The sequence below is a fragment of the Heterodontus francisci genome, chromosome 7, assembly GCF_036365525.1.
Source record: "Heterodontus francisci isolate sHetFra1 chromosome 7, sHetFra1.hap1, whole genome shotgun sequence".
Taxonomy (NCBI): domain Eukaryota; kingdom Metazoa; phylum Chordata; class Chondrichthyes; order Heterodontiformes; family Heterodontidae; genus Heterodontus; species Heterodontus francisci.
The window spans coordinates 134914502-134936801 of NC_090377.1; the positions used below are offsets into that span (position 1 = coordinate 134914502).

Consider the following 22300-nt stretch of genomic DNA (forward strand, 5'->3'; position numbering starts at 1 on the left):
CACTGCTCCACAAACCACTGACCATTGTCTCTCGAGACAAGGAGGCCAAAGAAGAAGAAGAACAACCGATATAACAAAGTTATATCACTTGCTTCTTCCCAGTTCAAACTGTTCTATGTTTCATTTTTATTTGCCACCATAGACATAATAGACTCTTAATTGTCATCGTCTGATGATGCCCTGGAGTTTTTTACTTGCTCTTTACGATTTGTGTTTGGGTATACTATAAGTGTGAAAGTTTCCCTGGCTATGGAAGCAAAAATAGATGAGTAAGAAACCTTAAGAAGGAACTTAAAACTTAGTTGCTGGACTATGAAAAGGCCAGTGTGTAGATTGGCCAGACAGCTAGCAAGATGCATTTCTGTGCAATTATATTTGATATTACTATGTGAAGTTTGTTCTGGCTCTGTTCAGTATTTTTTATATTCCACTTTGTACCTCATCAGGCTGAAATTCCTAGTGAAGAAATGGCAGAAAGCGACAAGGAAAGGTCTGTACCCCGCACCTGCAGCAAATGGTGTTGGAGGTGGCCAAGGTATGAACTGTGGAGCTTAGCTGATGCTCATGTCGAAGAAGTATAATTCTGTGTGTTTTTAATGTATGTTTGCATATAGATGGAAGCATTTCATTTTCATATCAAAATTATTTAATAATTAAGAACATTACGTATGGAACGTGCGGAGTTTGCAAATTCTCCCTGTGACCGCGTGGGTTTTCGCCGGGTGCCCCGATTTCCTCCCACAGCCAAAGACTTGCAGGTTGATAGGTAAGTTGGCTATTATAAATTTCCCCTAGTATAGGTAGGTGGTAGGGGAATTGAGGGAAGGTGGGGATGTGGTAGGAATATGGGATTAATGTAGGATTAGTATAAATGGGTGGTTGATGGTTGGCACAGACTCGGTGGGCCGAAGGGCCTGTTTCAGTGCTGTATCTCTAAATAAATTTTAAAAAAGAGAAAACTGATCAATTAACCCAACTTATTCCCCATATCCCACACAATGTGGTCTCTTGTCGCGTCTTCATTTATTTAACCCACAGAAGAAAAGTGTTACTGTTTCCATATTTTGTACCCCAGGCCAAAATTTTTTATAAATGTTCACCCAACATTATTTTTTTTTTTCACTTCCATGGTTCTAGCCGTTCAAGAGTAACACAGTATATATTTCACAAGTGGTATAGATTCGCAATGGCATATGGTTCACATGTTGCATAGGCTCACAGTGGCATATATTTCAGTGTCTGTGTCCACAAGGTAAATGTTCAGGGTAGTGTTGGTAGAATAGAATTGTCATAGAGTTATACAGCACAGAAACAGGCCCTTCGGCCCATCATGTCTGTGCCAGCCATCGAGCACCTAACTATTCTAATCCCATTTTCCGGCCCATAGCCTTGTATGCTATGGCTTTTCAAGTGCTCATCTAAATACTTCTTAAATGTTGTGAGGGTTCCTGCCTCTACCACCCCTTCAGGTAGTGTATTCCAGATTCCAACCACCCTCTGGGTGAAAAACATTTTCCTCAAATCCCCTCTAAACCTCTTGCCCCGTACCTTAAATCGATGCCCCCTGGTTATTGACATCTCCACTATGGGAAAAAGTTTCTTCCTATCTACCCTATCTATGCCTCTCATAATTTTGTATACCTCAATCAGGTCCCCCCTCAGCCTTCTCTGCTCTAAGGAAAACAACCCTAGCCTATCTAGACTCTCTTCATAGCTGAAATGCTCCAGCCCAGGCAATATCCTGGTGAATCTCCTCTGCACCCTCTCCAGTGCAATCACATCCTTCCTATGGGCGGCACGGTGGCGCAGTGGTTAGCACCGCAGCCTCACAGCTCCAGCGACCCGGGTTCAATTCTCGGTACTGCCTGTGTGGAGTTTGCAAGTTCTCCCTGTGTCTGCGTGGGTTTTCTCCGGGTGCTCCGGTTTCCTCCCACAAGCCAAAAGACTTGCAGGTTGGTAGGTAAATTGGCCATTATAAATTGTCACCAGTATAGGTAGGTGGTAGGGAAATATAGGGACAGGTGGGGATGTGGTAGGAGTATGGGATTGGTGTAGGATTAGTATAAATGGGTGGTTGATGGTCGGCACAGACTCGGTGGGCCAAAGGGCCTGTTTCAGTGCTGTATCTCTAAACTAAACTATAGTGTGGCGACCAGAACGGTACACAGTACTCCAGCTGTGGCCTAACTAGTGTTTTATACAGCTTTGTAGAATGACACAGATGCAGAACAGAAGGAGGCCATTTGGGCCATTGTACCTGTGCTGGCTCCTTGAAAGAACTGTCCAATTAGATTCACTCTTCTGCTCTTTCCCCATAGTCCGGCTAACTTTTCCCTTTTAAGTGGGGCAGGTTTGCAGGGATAGAGGGACCTGGGTGTTCAGGTGCATAGATCTTTGAATGTGGCAGGACATATTGAGAGAGTAATCGGCAAAGTATTGGGCTTCATAAATAGAGATATTGAACACAAAAGCAGGGAAGTTGTGCTGAACCTTTATAAAGCTCTCATCAGGCTACAACTACAGTATTGTGTCCAGTCCTGGTCACTGCACTTCAGGAAGCATGAGAGGATCCTTGAGACAGTGCAGAGGAGATTTTCCAGAATGGTTCCAGTGATGAGGGAATTTAGCTACAAGGTTAGGATGGAGAAGCTGTGGTCCTCCTTGGAGCAGAGGGGAGATTTGATAGAGGTGTACAAGGTTATGATGGGTTTAGATAAAGTAAACAAAGAAAAGCTGTTCCCATTAGCAGATCGTACAAGGACTAGGGAACATGGTACAAGATGCAGGGGGAATGTGAGGAAGAACTGTTTTACGCAGCAAGTGGTAATGATCTGGAACTCCCTGTCTACCAGGGTGGTGGAACTGGAGACAATCAGTGATTTCAAAAGGAAACTGGATGGGCACTTGAGGGAAATAAACTTGCAGGGCTATGGGGATAGAGCGGTGGAATAGGACTGACTGGATTGCTGTACAGAGAACCAGCATGGACTTGATGAGCTGAATGACCTCCTTTTGTGCCATAATGACTAAGTAATGATCCAATTCCCTTTTGATCATGCTTCCGCCACCCTTTCAGGCAGTTCATTGCAGATCATAACAATGTCTAAAATAATTTTTACATAGAGAGGGCAGGTATTGAGGTCCTACACCTAGATTTCCAGGAGCTAGGGAGGAATTTCAAAAGTAGGACCTTGAGGGTAGTAATCTCTGAATTACTCCCAATGTCGTGTGTTAGCTAGATTAGAAATAGGAAGATGGGGAGGATCAATGCATGTCTTGAGGCATGGTGCAGGAGGGAGGGCTTCAGATTCTTGGAGCATTGGGAACAATTCTGGGGCAGGAGGCACCTATTCAAAAGCGATGAGTTGTACCTCAACAGGACTTGGACTAATGTTCTCATCGGGAGATTCAGTAGTCTGGTTGAGAGAGTTTAAAGTAAATTGGCAGGGGTGTGGGCACCAGCTTAGAGAAGTAGAATAGAGGAATAAGGTGCATAAAGTGAGAGTGTTGTATAGACTGGAGAAAGAAATAGTATGTCATATTAGATAGGAGCAGACTAAGAAGGACGACAAGGAATACAAAGACAGGTTTACAGTGCATGTATATAAATGCATAAAGTATGGTGAATAAAGTTGGTGAGTTACAAGCACAAATAATCATGAGAATGTGATGCAGTGGCAATAACGGAATCATGCCTTAAAATTGGTAAGGACTAGGCACATAATATTCACGGATTGTTACTTGACAGATTACTGTATGGCTCGGATACGAGAACTTCAAGAAATAATGAGACAACACTCAAAGCCCAAATTAAACACTAATGGCTTTACTAGGTTTGGTGTGAATAGCAGTTCACAGTACACTATACCCATTAGTCACAAATACGTTACAAGAGGTTATATATACAATCACCCAGTGAGTGGTCGCCTCCCGTTGAATGGGTCCTATTAGGATGATTATATGCTTAGATGCTTAGGGCATGGCTAGAATACTTAGTGAGTACTTTGTATCAGTGTTTACTAAGGAAGATGATGTTGACAATATCAATTGAAGCAGAGATGATAGAGGTAATAGATGGGGTGAAAATTGATAGGCAGGACGGAAAGGCTCTCTTTGCTTAGAGTGGATTAGTCGCCTGGTCTGGAGGCTGGCATCCCAAGTTGCTAAAGGAAGTGGAGATGAAGATAGCGGAAGGGTTTCCCATAATCTTCCAATCTTCCCCAGGTATGGTGAAGGTGCAAAGGATTGGAGAGTGGCAAATGTGAAACCCTTATTCAAGAAAATGTGTAAGGACATGCCTAGTAACTACAGGCTTGTCAGTTTAACCTCAGTGGTGGGCAAATTTTAGAAACAATAATCGGGGAAAAAAATCGACATGCACTTGGAGAGATTTGAGTTAATTAAGGAGAGCCAAACATGGGTTTGTAAAAGGCAGATCGAGCTTGACTAATCTGATTGAACTTTTTGATGAAGTAACAGAGAAGGTTAATGAAGGGAAAGCAATGGATGTTGTCTGAATGGATTTTAAGAAAACATTTGACAAAGTGCCACATAAAAGGCTGGTTAACAAATTGTGGTTCATGGAATAGGGTCAGCGTCAGCTTGGATAAAAAAAATTGGCTTAAGGACATAAAACAGCAAGGTTTGGTAAATGGTTGTTTTCAGACTGGAGAATGGTAGTGTTCCTCAAGGTTCAGTGCTGGAACCACTGCTTTTTTGGTATATGTAAATGACTTGGACATTGGCAAATTTTGAGCTTTTACTCTGTATTCCAATGATACCAAGCTTGGAGGAATGGCAAACGGTGAGGATGACACCAATCAACTGCGGGGCGGCACAGTGGTGCAGTGGTTAGCACCGCAGCCTCACGGCTCCAGCGACCCGGGTTCAATTCTGGGTACTGCCTGTGTGGAGTTTGCAAGTTCTCCCTGTGTCTGCGTGGATTTCCTCCTGGTGCTCCGGTTTCCTCCCACATGCCAAAGACGTGCAGGTTGATAGGTAAATTGGCCATTAGCAATTGCCCTTAGTATAGGTAGGTGGTAGGGAAATATAGGGACAGGTGGGGATGAGGTAGGAATATGGAATTAGTGTAGGATTAGTATAAATGGGTGGTTGATGGTCGGCACAGACTCGGTGGGCCGAAGGGCCTGTTTCAGTGCTGCATCGCTAAACTAAACTAAAATAAGACATAGATAGGCTAGCAGAATGGGTTGGCAAGTGGCAGATGGAATTTAATACAGATGAGTATGAGATGATGTATTTTGCAGAAGAGATAGGGAGAGGCAGTATAGACTAAATGGCACAGATCTAAAGAGTGTGCAGAGACGTAGGGACCTGGGGGTTCAAGTGCCTAGATCTTTGAAGGTGGCATGACATATTTAAAGAGTAGTTAGCAAAGCATATGGGATCTTGTGCTTTACAATGCCCTGGTTAGGCCACAATTCGAGTATTGCATCCAGTTCTGGTCGCCAACTTTAAGAAGGATGTGAGGATCCTTGAGAAGGTGCAGAGCAGATTTGCCAGAATGGTTCCCATAATGAGGGATTTCAGCTACAAGGTTAAGTTGGAGAAGCTGGAGCAGAGGGGATTGAGGGGAGATTTGATAGAGGCATACAAGATTATGACAGGATTAGATCAGGTAGGCACAGAACAACTGTTCCCATTAGCAGATCATGCAAGGACTGGAGGACACAGATTGAAAGTTTTGGGCAAGAGATATTGGCGGATGTGAGGAAGAACTTTTTTTACGTAGCGAATGTTAATGACCTTGAACTCTCTGCCTATGAGGGTAGTAAAAGTGGAGATGTTGAGTGATTTCAAAAGGAAATTGGATGAGCACTTGAGGGAAATGAACTTGTAGGGCTACAGGGATAGAGCAGGGAATGGAGCTGACTGGATTGCTCTACAGAGAGCCAGCCTGGACTCGATGGGCCATATGACTCTATGCCTCGTTCTGTTGCCAATTATCTTAAATCTGTACCTTCTGATTACACTTCTGCCACAGGAAAGAATTTTACCTTATTTACTGTATCAAAACTATTCACAATTTTGAACACCTCCATTAAATCTCCCTTTAACCTTCTCTTCTCTAAGAAGAACAATCCCAGCTGAAGTTCAGCATCCTCGGGACCATTTGGCACCCGTTCTAAGATTTTGATATGATTATTAAAGCATAGTTTCTGAGATGGAGTTATAGAGATAGTTACAGTACACCAGCTTGGAACTAACCAGTGATTCATAAAGGTTTAGATTAGATTAGATTAGATATACAGCACTGAAACAGGCCCTTCGGCCCACCGATTCTGTGCCGACCATCAACCACCCATTTATACTAGTCCTACACTAATCCCATATTCCTACCAAACATCCCCATCTGTCCCTATATTTCCCTCCCACCAACCTATACTAGTGACAATTTATAATGGCCAATTTACCTACCAACCTGCAAGTCTTTTGGCTTGTGGGAGGAAACCGGAGCACCCGGAGAAAACCCACGCAGACACAGGGAGAACTTGCAAACTCCACACAGGCAGTGCCCAGAATCGAACTCGGGTCCCTGGAGCTGTGAGGCTGCAGTGCTAACCACTGCACCACTGTGCCGCCCATAGCATAATTTCTGTGCTTTTGCTTTTGTAGTCCTTTATGTATAAAGTCAAGGAGTAATCAGTTCAGCTCAGAACTTATTGAATGGTGGAGCAGGCTCAAAGGGCCGAGTGGCCTACTCCTACTCCTAATTTGTATGTTTGTATGATCCCCTGTTAACTTTTTAACAGCCTTCTCAACTTGTCCTGCCACCTCCAGACTTGTACTTACATCTTCAGGTCCTTTAGTTACTGCACCCCTTTAAGATTGCAGATTGCAGCAGCAGATTCAACAATTCCTTCCAGAATGAATTACTTCACACTTCTCTGCGTTTGTGCCTGCCTGTTTCATCAGTCGGTCTATGTTCTCCTGAAGTCTTTTAATATCCTCCTCACTGTTTACTACATTTCTGAGTTTCAAATCATCTGCACACTTTGAAATGTGCCCTGTATACCCACCTCCAAGTTATTAACATATATCAAAAAGAGCAGTGGTCCTAAAAACGACCCCTGAGGGACACCACTGCATTCTTCGCTCCAGTCTGAAACAACCTTTTACCACTATTCTTTGTTTTCTGATCTGTAGCCAATTTTGTATCCAAGTTGGCACTGCCCCTTTAATCCTATCAGCTTCAATTTTGCTCACAAGTGTGATACATTATCAAATGCCTTTTCAAAATCCATATACATAACATCAACCACAATAGCATCATCAGCCCTCTCCATGATTTCATCAAAGTACCAGCATTTATTGCCCCTCCCTAATTGCCTTTGAGAAGGTGGTGGTGAACCACTGCAGTTGTGTGGAGTTGGTACACCCACCATGCAGTTAGGTACAGAGTTACAGAACCCAGCACCGATTAAAGAAACAACAGTATATTCTCTAGTCTGAATGATGCATGACTTGGAGGGGAACTAGAAGGTGGTGGTGTTCCCACTTGCCTGCTGCTCTTGTCCTTCTAGGTGGCAGAGGTTGCGGGTTTGGAAGGTAATGTCAAATTCTTTGCGAGTTGCTGCAGTACGTCTTGTTGATGGTAAAGTCTGTAGTCACAGCGTATCGGTCTTCCAGGGGTTGAATGATTGAGGTGGTACCATTCATGCCGGCTGCTTTGTCCTGAATGGTGTCGAGCCTCTTGAATGATTTTGGAGCTGCACTCATCTAGGCAAGTGGAGAGTATTCTATCACACTCCTGACTTGGGCCTTGTAGATGGTGGAAGGGCTTTGCGGAATGAAGAGGTGAGGTACTCCCCACAGAATACCCAGTTGCTGACCTGCTTTTATAGCCACATTATTGATGTGCCTGCTGTAATTACGTTTCTGGTCAATTATGACCCCCCCCGCGCCCCCCCAAGGATGTCAGTGGTGAGAGATTTGGTGACAGTAATGCTGTTGAAAGCCGGGGGGAGGTGGTTAGACGCTCCCTTTTGTTGGAGATGGTCATTGCCTGGCACTAATGTTACTTGCCACCTATCAGCCCAGGTCTTGCTGCATCCAAGCACAGACTGCTTCATTATCTGAGGAGTTACAAATGGTGCTGAACACTGTGAAATCATCAGTGAACACCCCCACTTCTGATCTTACGATAGACGGAAGGCATTGTTGAAGCAACTGAAGATGGTTGGGCCTAGGACACCACCCTGAGGAACTCCTGCAGTGATGTCCTGGAACAGAGATGATTGACCTCCAGTAACCACAACCATCTACCATTGTGCTAGATATAACTCCAACCAGGGGAGAGTTTTCCCCCTGATCCCCATTGACTTTGGTTTTGCTGGGGCTCCTTGATATCACACTCCGTTAAATGCTGCCTTACTCATGTCACCTCTGGAATTCAGCTCTTTTGTCCATGTTTGGACCAAGGTGTAATGAGGTCTGGAGCTGAGTGGTCCTGGAAGTACCCAAACTGAGCTTCGGTGAGCAGGTTATTGGTGTAGGTGTTGACAACCCCTTCCATCACTTTGCTGATGATTGAGAGTAGACTGATGGAAGAGTAATTGACCAGAATAACACAAAAAATGCTGGAATACTCAGCAGGTCAGACAGCATCTGTGGGGAGAAACAGAGTTAACGTTTCAGGTCAGTGACCACAGTCAGAACCACAATCATCTCCCTTTGTGCTAGGTATGACTCATCGACGTGAAATGCTAACTCTGTTCTTCTCCACAGATGCTGCCTGAGCTGCAGAGTATTTGCAGCATTTTCTGGCTTTTATTTTAGGGTTCCAGGATCTACAGTACTTTGCTTTTGTGTTAGTAATTGGCCAGATTGGATTTTTCCTGCTTTTTGTGGAGAGGACATAACCTGGGCAATTTTCCATATTGTTTGGTAGGTGCCATTGTTATAGCTGTACTGGAACAGCTTGGCTAGAGGCGCAGCTGGTTCTGCAGCATAAATCGTCAGCACTATAGCTGGGATGTTATCGGGGCCCATAGCCTTTGCTATATCAAATGCGATCAGCTATTTCTTGATATCACGTGGAGTGAATCGAATTAGCTGAAGTCTGCCATCTGTAATGATGGGGACCTCAGGATGAAGCCAAGATGGATCATCTACTCCGCACTTCTGGCTGAAGGTGGTTTCAAACACTTCAGCCTTGACTTTTGGACTCGTGTGCTGGGTTTCACTATCATTGAGAATGTGGATATTGAATGGAGCCTTCTCCTCCCATTAGTTGTTTAATTGTCCACCATCATTCACGACTGGTTATGGCAGGATTGCAGAGCTTTGATCTGATCTGTTGATTGTGGGATCACTTAGCTTTGTCTATAGCATGCTGCCTCTGTTGTTTAGCATCCATGTAGCCCTGTGCTGTAGCTTCAGAAGATTGACAACCTCATTTTTAGATGTGCCTGATGCTGCTTCTGACATGCATTTGTTTCATGTAGAGTATAATCAGTATTTGTTTCACACACTATGGGCTGGATCTTGTTCTCCTGCTGAAGACGGGTTTCATGGCGGGAGGGCTGGAGAATCGGTGCAGCAGCGGCCACCAAGGAACCCGACACTGGGATTGCCGATTCTGATTCTCCCAGGTGATAGGATAGGCTGACGACCAAAGGCCAAATAAGGGCCTCTTGCTGCCGCCGCTGGGATCTTACCAGCGGTGGTGCCTTGGAAAACGAGGCGCCCTCCTTGCGGACTTCTGTGGCCCACAGAGGACCCCCACCGGGAACCAATTCGCCCCCCAGGATCCCCTTCCCCTAGACCGAATGCCCTCACCCCTCAGCGGGGCCTTCCAGACAGGCCGCCGCAACCCCGCCTCACCAAACTGTGTTCCGGGGTTCTACCGCTGGGCCTGAGTCCGAGGCAGTACCAGCGGTGGCCACTGCTCCTGATACTGCTGAGCTGCCGGCCCTGTAATTGGCCGGCAGCTCTTGGGGGTGGGATCCCTGTCCATATTAAGTCTATAAAGGGACTGGGATCGCGACTCCTTAAACTTACACCCCGAAAGACCAGAGGATCACTCCAGCCCCACCTCCTGTACAAATTCCAGCCCTATGTATTGTATGCAGAAGTAGATATTCAGCATTTCTTTCAATGGATAGGTTAATAATAATCTGCAGTATTTGTTTAAATAGTATATATGTTGAGTGTACTATGGTATTTGTTTCATACACTATATTTGTTATTTACTTATTTAGAGATACAGCACTGAAACAGGCCCTTCGGCCCACCGAGTCTGTGCCGACTAACAACCACCCATTTATACTAACCCTACAGTAATCCCATATTCCCTACCTCCTACCTACACTAGTGGCAATTTATAATGGCCAATTTACCTATCACCTGCAAGTCTTTGGCGGTGGGAGGAAACCGGAGCACCCGGCGAAAACCCACGCGGTCACAGGGAGAACTTGCAAACTCCGCACAGGCAGTACCCAGAATCGAACCCAGGTCCCTGGAGCTGTGAGGCTGCAGTGCTAACCACTGCGCCACTGTGCCGCCCAGTTGGCAGTGTATATGCAGTTTTTTCAAACAACATATGTCTTTAGTGATGTATGCATATGTTTTCAGTGATATATAGACTATTTTTCTTATAGTACACTGTAATTTATGCAGTATTTGTTTTTGTTCACAGTATGTATGGTATGTGACATATTTTCTTGCTTTGAGCACCGTACACGCACAGTGCATCTACAGTATTTAATTTCTCCTGTCTGCATTTACCCAATGAAATCTCAGTTCTATTTCTAACCATTCATTCATGCAAAGCTAGAGATCTAATGTATACATCTGAACTGTATAATACTTAGGTGATCAGTTGACTTTTCTAAAGTAGACTCATCACACTAAACATTCTACAATCTGACCATTCAATGTGTCTGTTTTAATTCATATACATATAGTATGGCTTTCTGGAAGTCGATTGGTTATTGGATTGATACCATCGACTCTCAACCACTTATACCCACGAGTTTGTCCAGTGGAATATTTAATTTGGTGATTCAGAGGGGTAAATCTTTTTAGCAGTAAGCTTGTGTTTAAGAAACTGGATTTCAAAATGGGTTCTGTTAGCTTGGGGGCTTACCTGATTGATACCTTAATATTGCTGCAGTGCTACAATGTGCGAGTGTAAGATTTATGACTTACCAACCCTATTTCTTCATTCAGGAAGTAAAGAGATACAGACCCTTAGAAAATAGGCGACAGGTTTAGATAGAGGATTTGGATCGGCGTAGGCTTGGAGGGCCGAAGGGCCTGCTCCTGTGCTGTAATTTTCTTTGTTCTTTGTTCAAATCTTCCTCATGCAGTGAAGATCAGCCCTTGGTGCCAAAAGGGAAAACCCAACAAGTGAAGCACCTTTAAAGCATATTAAGCCTCAAGTATGTTGGGCACATGGAATTCCCTCCTGCGCTGTAATAAGCTGCGTTTCTCATTCACATCACTTCCTGCTTGTTTGTGAAGTACTGATGACTGATAATGCAGCTTGCCTCGTTTCAGAAGTGTTCTTTGGTGGGAAACAAATCAGAGACCTTTGGCAGCAGTTCAACCAAAACAACCAGGAGATGCTTAACAATTCAGTTCCATCTCCTGCCTCATAAGTTCCTAAATAAATTCTCATAAGCTGTCCTGGTTATAACAGCTACTTCTGGGAGAGTTGCACATGAATTTGTGGCAGGTGACCTCTAAATGTTCCTGGATTGAAAGGTAGAGAAGCTTTGCAAGCTTCACACACAATGAAATCTTTTCGTAACTCATGAGTTTTTGTCAGATGAAATCTAGATTTTTTTTTTTAGCTGCCTGGAAGGGCAGTCAAGGGAAATATTTTAACGTAAGGGATTTCAACGTACTCCCACATTATCTACTTTTTAAGAAATAAAAAATTGAACATGTGGCTTCATGTGCATCTAGAAGTGGCTCCATTGGGAGCCATATAGGTAGCAACTTTGGATGGGCCAGGAAAAGAATCTGGAGTTACCCAGCCATGGGAAAATCAGTCATCAACAGAATATTCTGCATTCTCTTCATCCCTGCTCGCTATTCTCGAGGCTCTTCTCTCTGAATATAGGCAAGTTATAAGCAGAAGTCAACTCTCCACATTGCTACCAAAAATGATAACGGAACATTCTGAATATGGAATTACCAACAGTCAAGTTCTCTTCTTTCCATCAGTTCAGAAGGTTATCATGTGTAGGGGAAACCAAATAAAAATATTATGTTTGGTGGGAAACAAGTCAGAGACCTCACTGACACCTGCCACTATTTAAATTTAATGCCATTTATTCCAATTTTTGCTCATTTGAAAGATTTTCTTAATAGTAGTCCTCTGGTAGGTCTGTAATAAGAGTAAGAGAAGGTGAGACTCTGCTGACTAAAATCCCGATGCAGATATTTTCAGAGTAAATTCTCAAGTCTCATTTGTCTAAAGATTGTCTCTTTTTTTTGTTCTATTATAAAATGCTACGTGTATTACAATAATATTAAGCACATTCTAGCTTTTGATAAGAACCAAACCAAACTAATCCAGATAACTGGATGGCTTTTTTATCTTTGGAACACAGGTGCTGGGTCTGGCCATCTCCAAACTCAAACTTGGTAAATGGCCAGGGAAGAAACACTTGAACTGCTGACACCAACTGAAAGCAAACAATTGGACTAGTTACAGATTATTCAATCCATTTCATGGTCACAACATAATCTAATCTGAAAAGTATGGAGAGCATCTTGTTAAGACTAATGCACTCAACAATATATTCGCAACCTTGATGAATGCTGTGGTTGACATCATATTACCCTTCTCTTCAGCTGATCTTCTTTAAATTCAAGGACTGCATTAAAGAGGTCAATCATGTCCCCTAGGTCCCCCAGCATGGCATGAGAAGGGTGTAAAATGAAGAAAAAACGATTGTCTACTCAGTTAGGATGATATAATATGCACCCAGCCCCTGTATTCATCTTTTGGAATAAGGGAAAATGCACCTGTTTGCTGTTGGTTTGTTCATGAATATTGTGTTATTGTCCCAGCTTATACTTCTGACCATATAAACATATCTTTAAGGGGGGACAAAATTAGTGGGTATAGGACAAATGGTGTGGTGTTACTGACCTGCAAAACATCTTGCAGGATACCATTCATAGTGATTTATCCAAATAAGGGGAGAGGATGCTTGAAAGTGGAGCATTTTTATGCTCAAGCAACTGAACTTCGTGAACATAATAAATCCTTATTTTTGTTTCTAGCTCACACAGTCAAACCAGAGGTGTTTCGCCAGCAGCAACCAACATTGACTCACATTACGAACTCACCACCAACCAGAGACAGTGTGTACACTCGAAGGCTTAATACTTCAAGTAACCAATCACCAAAGTCCCCATATCGATTACAGATTAGGTGAGATTTAAGACAAAACCTGCATGTTTCACATGAATGGTCAAATCCATAGAAACAATTCTGACCTTCTGTCTAAACCTGAATCTGAATGAGATAGTCTCTTTAAATCAGTGATAATTACATTAGAATGTCTCAAATTGCCAGTCATAATTCAAATTGATCTCAAATTAAACCCTGATTGCTGGGATCTCAACTGCTGTAGGCAGACCTTCTCAAGAGTCACATAGAGCTAGATTAAGAGGTCTTCCCTGGGCAAGATCCCGATGGATTGTTGACTAATGGTGCTGAAACATGCATTGGAATACTATAACCATTTGTTTTAATCATATTTCTTTCCACCAACTGGAGGACTGGCAAGCAACCCACTGCCACTCCTGTACCAGAACTGCATTAGAACTGACTAAGATGTGCAGCTGTGAACCATTTGTTTTCTTTCTTAACCTTACTTGTTACAAGACCTCATAATTAAGAGAAATCGATATTAACCAGCATCGTATTGCTCAGTGAGTTCCAGCATGCTGATGCTGCTTCCTGTACAACTTTTCAGTGATATTGAAAGGGGGAAAGTATTTAGGTAACACTCCAATCAAATTAGGGAACAGAAAGAATGTATTTAGATGTCAAGAGTATTTGTGAGTTTACAATAATCTACCGACAGCATAATGAAGAGAATTATGTAATCGGTAATTTCTTTCAATGGTTTAGTTGGGAAGGAAATCACCATTCATTATTGTTAAGGAATGGAAAGTAAGAATTTCATTTGTATAGCACCTTATCATGTACTCGGGATGTCCCAAAGTGCTGTCAACTAATGAAATATTTTCATAGCGCAGCTACTGTTGTTAGGTTGGAAAATGCAGCAGATGATCTGCACACACCAAGATCCTGTAAACAGCAGAGATAAGCAACCAGTTAACCTGTTTTGGTGGTGCTGGTTGAGGATAAAGATTGACCCAGGACATCAGGAGAAATTCCTTTTTCTTCAGATAGTGCCATGGAATCTTCAAAGTCCACCTGAATGCTCCAAATGACAGCACTTCCAACAGTGCAGCACTCTTTCAATGCAGCCTAGATTATGTGCTCAAGTCCTGGAGTTGAGCTTAAATGCCAGCTTTTTCACTGTAAGATGCCAGGTTAAAACCAGTTTTATGTAGGAACACAAGTAGGCCATTCAGCCTCTCGAGCCTGTTCTGCCATTCAGTTAGATAATTGCTTATCTATACCTCAAACCAATTAACTAATCTTTGACCCATATCACTTGATATGCTTACCTAACGAAAAATATGACTATTTCAGTCTTCAAATTTCAATTGACCTAGCACCCCACAGCCTTTTGGGGGAGAGAGTTCCAGATTTCCACTGCCCTATGTGAAGAAATGCTTCTCGATTCTTACTCCCAAAAGGCCGATCTCAAATTTTACGATAACGCCCTCTTGTATTGGATTCCCTCTCCAGATTCGCATTATCTACCTTATAGAACCATAGAAAAATTATGGCACAGAAGGAGGCCATTCAGCTCATCATGTCTGTGCTGGCCGAAAAAAAACTAGCCGTCCAATCTAATCCCACCTTCCAGCACCTGTAATTCTTTTAACACATTGAAAATTGTGGAAATTCTGCTTGCCAACATTAGTGTGGATACAGACAGCATTAAGATATTTGGTTCATATGTAGAAGTAGATTCTACAGAGATATTTGCAGAGATTAAACTGGCTGAAAAGGGAAAATGAAAGAAAAGGTGGATCGGATCTTGAAGCAAGAGATTTAATTGTTTGTCAATTACTCAATTCAGTCACCAGTCAATCTTCTAAATTCAGTTGAATGCAAGCTCTGCTTTTATAATCCATCCTTGTAATTTAAGTCCCAGTATAATTCTGGTGAATTTGTGTCGCAACCTTTCCAAGGCCAATATATCCTTCCTGAGGTGTGGTGCCCAAAACTGAACACTATACTCCAGATGCGATCTGACATAGAGTCTGTACAGGTCAAGCATCACTTCTGCCCTTTTGTAATCCAGCCCTCTTGAGATTTAGACCAGAATTCCATTCACTTTTTGATTGCTCGTTGTACCTGTACACTAGCTTTTAGTGATTTGTGTATGTGAACATCCAAATTCCTTAATTCCTCCAAAATTCCTAGTTTCTCTCCATTTAGAAAATACTATGATTTGCCTTTCTTAGGTTCAAAGTGGATGACCTCACATTCCCCCACATTGAATTCCATCTGTCACAATTTTGCCCATTCACTTGATGTGAAATTTTCAAAATTGAAATGAATTTCACTCTGAAGATTGGACTTATGATCTAGACTGTCTTTAAAGTCACCTTGTGCAGGCTCAGTGCACCGCATTCCACCAACCACATTCCTAACCAACATCAGTGCAGCATTTCACTCGATGGTGGTGACATCTAGCTTTTATTTGTAAATTTCAGATCACAATTCTCGCCTGGAGGAGGGCAGGACCAATCGGGCCTCTCGAGCAATCAAGACCCTGAACGCTCCCTGACTGAATACATCCAACGACTTGAGGCAATTCAGCAACGGCTTGGAGGTACACAAACCAATAACTGTCAGATGCTTCTTTATTTGCTCAGTCACAGCACCTCAACCAGTTGATGTTGTGGTGAGGTTTTCTTTTTACTGTTTGTCTTCTTGCCTCCCTTTTTGAGGGCAGCGACACTTGCAGGCCCCTAAGTATCCTCAGCTCTCCATTGCCTAAGTGGACATTCTTCAAATGTGAGCCAAGATAGAGTGTCGACAGATGTTTAACCAATAAGGCATCGCAGAATTCTGCATTTATCTACATCTGCATATGCACATTTTCCAGCAATAGTCATCTGGAGCAGGAACCCTGACTCTTTTGCTTTCCCTCACTGACACGCCACAATTGCCCTAAGATCAGTTAACGCATGCAGTGACCACAAATTGAACTTGAAATCTTCAATTCTGTATACCTTTGTGTTATGCTGACCAGTGCTTTCACAATATAGGCCAATGGGGTGAAGCCTGTATTTTTCCTTTTTTTTCAGAAAGTCTACTACAAGGCTTTCTTTGTGATGTCAGACACAGTGAAAATTCTTATAAAAATTTTTAAAATTTGAATGTAGCCTTAAAATTGTTGTGTGATCTTCCCCAAATAAGCCAACAAATTTCATTTATAAAAAGCAAAAAGGACTGCAAATGTTTGAAATCTGAAAAATATAGAAAATACTGGATGCACGCAGCATGTTAATCAGCATCTATGGAGAGAACTTGCACCTGGCGTTTTGGGCTTCAGCCATTATTCAGAACTGAAATGTTGAAAGATGAACAAGCATTTTGACCAAAGTCAGTCCAGAGAGGAGTGGGGAAGAAAAAAAGAAATGACCTGTAACCACCTAAATGAACAGGAGATGGACAGATGGCTTGAGATCTTTGCGTCAGACGACTGAAAGAAGCAATAAAAAAGATATTTGAGAAACAAAGAACATATACATGACTATGGCAGATGGAGGCAAAGAAGAGATGAGGAGATGGAAGACGTTAGAAGACCTGTAAATGAGGACGAAAATTGAAACCAAAAAAGCTGGCAAAATATGCTCTAGTTTATCTTTCCTAATATAGACTGGGATAGCAATAGTGTAAAGGGCAGAGAGAGGGAAGAGTTTGTGATGTGCATTCAGGAGAATTTTCTTGATAAGTACATTTCCAGCCTAACTAGGAAGGAAGCATTGCTGGATCTGGTTCTGGGGAATGAGTTAGATCAAGTATCAGATGGGGAACAGTGTTCAAAGGCTTAGATCAGCTATGGAAAAGGACAAGGAGCAATGCAGAGTAAAAATACTTAATTGGAGGAGGGCCAATTTCAGTGGGTTGAGAATGGATCTGTCCCAGGTAAATTGGAATCAAAGATTGGCAAGCCAAACTGTAACCAAACAATTTGTTGCCTTTAAGGGGAGATGGTTTGGGTACAGTTGAGGTATGTTCCCACAAGGGGGAAAGGTAGGGCAATCAAAGCCAGAGCTCCCTGGATGACAAAAAACATAGAGAGTAAGATGAAGCAGAAAAAGGGTGCCTATGACAGATGTCGGGTTGATAATATAAGTGAGAATCAGGCTGAATTTAGTAATTTCAGAAAAGTGAAATGAGAGGCAGAGAGTATGACAAGAGACTGGCAGCTACATGAAAGAGAATCCCAAAGTCTTCTATAGGCACATAAATAGTCGAGGTGCAGTGTAAGGAGAGGTGGGAACAGAAGGCGATCTACAAACAGTGGCAGAGGGCATGGCTTAGGTATTAAATGAGTATTTGCATCTATCTTTACCGAGGAAGAAGATGTTGCTGAAGCCATAGTGAAAGAGGAGGTAATTGAGATACTGGATAGGCTGAAAATTGATAATGAGATATTAGAAAGTTTGGCTGTACTTAGAGTTGATAAGTCACCAGGACTGGATGATGCTGAGGGAAGTAAGGGTGGAAATTGCAGAGGCACAAGCCATGATGTTCCAATCCTCCTTAGATACAGAGGTGGTGCCAGAGGACTGGAGAATTGCAAATGTTACACCCTTGTTCAAAAAAAGGTCAGAAACTACAGGCCAGTCAGCTTAAGCACGGTGGTGGGAAAGCTTTTAGAAATGATATTCTGGGACAAAATTAACAGTCACTTGGACAAGTGTGGATTAATTAATGAAAGCTAGCATATATCTGTTAAGGGCAAATCATGTTTAACTGACTTGATTTGAGTTTTTTGATGAGGTAACAGAGAGGGATGATGAGGGTAATACAATTATGTATATAGACTTCCTAAATGCATTTGATAAAATGCCACATAACGGGCTTGTCAACAAAGTTGAAGCCATGGAATTAAAGGGACAGTGGCAGCATCAATACGAAGCTGGTTGAATCATAGAAAGTTTACGGCACAGAAAGAGGCCACTTGGCCCATCATGTCTGCACCAACTGATAAACAAGCCACCCAGCCTAATCCAACCTTCCAGCATTTGGGCTGTAGCCCTGCAGGTAACTGCACTTGAGTTGCATATCCAGACACTTTTTAAATGAGTTGAGGGTTTCTGTAGTGAGTTCCAGACCCCCACCACCCTCTGGGTGAAAAAACTTCTCATCTCCCCTCTGATCTTTCTATCAATCACTTTAAATCTATGCCCCCTAGGCACTGACCTCTCTGCGAAGGTAAATACGCCCTTCACAGCCAATCTTCCAGGCCCCTCACATTTGTACATTTCAATCAAATCTCCCCTCAGCTTTCTCTGTTCCAAGAAGAACAACATCAGCCTATCTAATCTTTCCTCATAACAGCATTTTTCCTGTCCCAGCAACATCCTCGTAAATCTCCTCTGTACCCTCTCTAGTACAATTACATTCTTTCTGTAGAGGTGACCAGAACTGCACACAGTACTCAAGTTGTGACCTAACCAATGATTTATACAGTTCCAGCATAACCTCCCTGCTCTTATATTCTATACCACGGCTAATAAAGGAAAGGATTCTATATGCCTTCTTAACCACCTTATCGAAGTGTCCTGCTACCTTCATGGATCGGTTTTCATTCACTCTAAGGTCCTTCACTTCCTCCACACCTCTCAGTATTCTTCCACTAATCATGTATTCCTTAGCCTTGTTTGACAGGAAGCAGAGAGTAGTTGTGAATGGTTGTTTTTAGGACTGGAAGAAGGTACAATGAGGTTCTCCAGGGGTCAGCACTAGGACCATTGCCTTTCTTGATCTATGTTAATGACTTAGACTTGGATGTACAAAGCATAATTTCAACATTTGCAGATAATGCAGAACTTAGAAATATTGTGAACTGAGCTGGATGGTGATAGACTTCAAGAGGACATAGACTGGTGGAATGGGCAGACGCATGGCAGATGAAATTTAATGCACAGAAGTGTGAAGTGAAGAGAGGCAATATAAAATAAAGGGTACAATTTTAAGGGAGTCCAGGAACAGAGACACCTGGGGGTTATATGTGCACAAATCATTGCAGGTGGCAGGGCAAGTTGAGAAAGTGGTTAAAAAGACATAAGGGATCCTGGGCTTTATAAATAGAGATGGAGAGTACAAAAGCAAGGAAGTTATGATGAACCTTTACAAAACACTGGTTTGGACTCAACTGGAGTATTGTGTCTAATTCTGGGCACTGCACTTTAGGAAGAATGTGAAGGCATTAGAAAGGGTGCAGAAAAGATTTATGTGAATGATTCCAGATATGAGGGATTTCAGTTACATGGATAGATCAGAGAAGTTGGCATTCTCCCCAGAGAAGGTTGAGAGGAGATTTGATAGAAGTGTCCAAAGTCATGAGGGGTCTAGATAGAGAGAAACTGCTCCTATTACCGGAAGGGTCGTGAACTAGAGAACACGATAGAGCACGAAAGCGGGCTTTATCAAATGATTTTTTTTTTTAATCCACCAGTGGAAACCTAAATTAATCTCAAAACATCAGATAAAAGGTGACTTTTATTAGCAGCTAAGATAGCACTGCAATTTGTATCACTATACCCCACATTCTAGTGGTGGAGACACGTTGGCTGCCCAGTCCCAGCAAGAACAATGACCTGTGGAATCCAAGTGAGCTCCTGCACGCATTTGGAGGACATTAAGGCTATTACTTGGACATTAAATTGGTGGAGATGAACCAATGAAACCTAATCACCTGAACAATAAGACCCTGGTTGAGAGAAGGGAATTCCTAAACATGAGTTGCAAGAGGGAATACACACTGGTAACCAACATGTTGAATCACTGGGTGACAGTCACGTGACAGGCCCTGTGTACTTAAGCTAGTGTTTTCTCTGCAGCAGCCAGACAAGCAGCTAGAGACTGACAATAGAAGACCCAAGTGTGGTCCCTCCTCCTTCTCTCTCTCTCTTCACTCTATAACCTATTTGTGTGTGTGTGTATGAAACTTGAAGTGGAGTTTATTATTTTACTTAGATCGGTTCAAGTACAATAAAGCTTTCTTTGTTAAACTCAAGAAAACCTGTCTGATTTGGTTCTTTTTATGATTGTAGCACGTAAATGGATAAACACTCACTAAATTGGCAAGTATATCCACTTTAAATAAGGAATAAACCTGTTGTGGTCAAACGAGGAGAGGGACAAGAGGGGAGGGAGCCCTTCGACGCCCTCCTCACCTGATCGTAACAACTGATTAAAGGTAATTAGCAAAGAACCAAATACAACATGAGGAAAGACTTTTTTACACAACGAGTGGTTAGGATCTGGAATGCACTGCCTGAGAGAGTGTTGGAGGCAGATTCAGTCAGGGCTTTCAAAGGGGAATTGGATAAGCAGCTGAAGGGAAAAAATTTGCATAGCTACGGGGGAGTGGGATGACCTAAATTGCTCTGGCAGAGAGCCAACGTGGACTCGATGAGCCGAATGCCCTCCTTTTGTGCTGTAACTATTCTGTGACTCCTGGTAAAGAAGAGTAACTCCATTCTTACTCTAGTTAATCTTCTCAATGGTAGTTTATTTGGCCTGTTGCAATCTCTGTGTCCCTAACAGTTTCACACTGATTTGTTACTGTAACCTTTCTCACCATTCTTTTAACTGTTGCTTGTATCATTTCCAGGAACAACATCGGGAACATCTCGACGTAAAAGCAGCCTGAAATAAGGTGGATCCAATATGAATGCAAGACTACAAAATTCCTCCTTTTATAACTTAAGCAGATGCTAAAAACGTGTGTACGTATATTGATCCTTCTTGTGATCAAGGGCTAATTAAATGTTTAGAGCTGCATCTGCACACTGTTTAAGCACAGGAGAATCTTGTATTTAAAATAGACAGATGTTTTCTGTAGTGTTCACTAATAAATGGGACAATTCTGTGTCCCCTGATACTGGAACATTCATTATCCAATCAGGCTGGGTGAGTTTATATTCACCATTTAATCACTGTGTGGGTGTGTGCGTGCATGTATTACTTGCTTTATCTTCTGAAGAATGATAGTCAATGACCTAGACGTTCTAGTTCATCTCCACCAGATTTAAGTGTGACCAGAGGCCTGTACGCCACTGTGCATATCTACATGCATCACGTAAAATTTTAAAGAGGTTATTTTTGTAAATGTTGGCTTTTGTTCTTTGCATAAAATAAATAAAGTTTACATTGGTATGCTGTGAAAATGTGTTCTCGCACCCCTGTGTTCATATTTTCATTATACCATTGGAAAGTATTTACTTGCCTGCCTTGAATTCTCTTCCAAAACCATTTCAGCTCTCTACTCCTGTTTTAAGAAGGCTTTTGAGAACAAATCTTCGATCGTGCCTTCTATCTCTTTCCCTCCAATGCCCCTTTCTTCCCCTCCTGCTCAGTATCTACCTCAACTTGTAAAGCATTCAGATGTGCTTTTTTACTTAATTAGTGCTCTCTAAATGTTGAATCACATTGTCATACTACAAGACAAAGTACAAAGAACCAATAAGGAGAATTAAGTTGCATATTGGCCTTTTCATGATTTTTCTGATACTGGATCAGGGCCTATCTGATTCTTGCTTTTCATCCTGTATTGAAACACAACCTGTGTCAATGCAGCAGGGCTTTTTCCCCAATGCTATGAAGGCAACAACAACTCGTATTTATATAGCACCTTTAACGTTATAAAACGTCCCAAGGTGCTTCAGAGGAGCATTATAAAACAAAGTATGACACTGAGCCACATAAGGAGATATTAGATTGGGCGGCTAGTTTTTTCAGCCGGGGCAGACACGATAGGCTGAATGGCCTCCTGTGCCATAACTTTTCTTATGGTTCTATATTTGGGCAGATAACCAAAGGCTTGGTAAAAGATGTAGGTTTTAAGGAATTTCTTAAAAGAGGAAAGCGAGGTGGAGAAGTAAAGGGAGGGTATTCCAGAGCCCTTGGGGCCGAGGCAACTGA

General features: G+C 42.4%; 1 protein-coding gene across 6 annotated transcripts in view; it reads left to right on the forward strand.

The window, feature by feature from the left end:
* Positions 1-21546, forward strand: part of pcnt (pericentrin) — a 402447-nt gene extending 380901 nt beyond the window's left edge. For all 6 annotated transcript variants that reach the window (XM_068036205.1, XM_068036207.1, XM_068036208.1 and 3 more), the window contains 4 exons: positions 447-535; positions 13264-13414; positions 15847-15965; positions 20991-21546. In XM_068036205.1, coding sequence (XP_067892306.1) covers positions 447-535; positions 13264-13414; positions 15847-15965; positions 20991-21034 — 403 coding nt within the window. In that variant the 3' untranslated portion in view covers positions 21035-21546. The remainder of the gene's footprint in view (positions 1-446; positions 536-13263; positions 13415-15846; positions 15966-20990) is intronic.
* Positions 21547-22300: the final 754 nt, after the last annotated feature.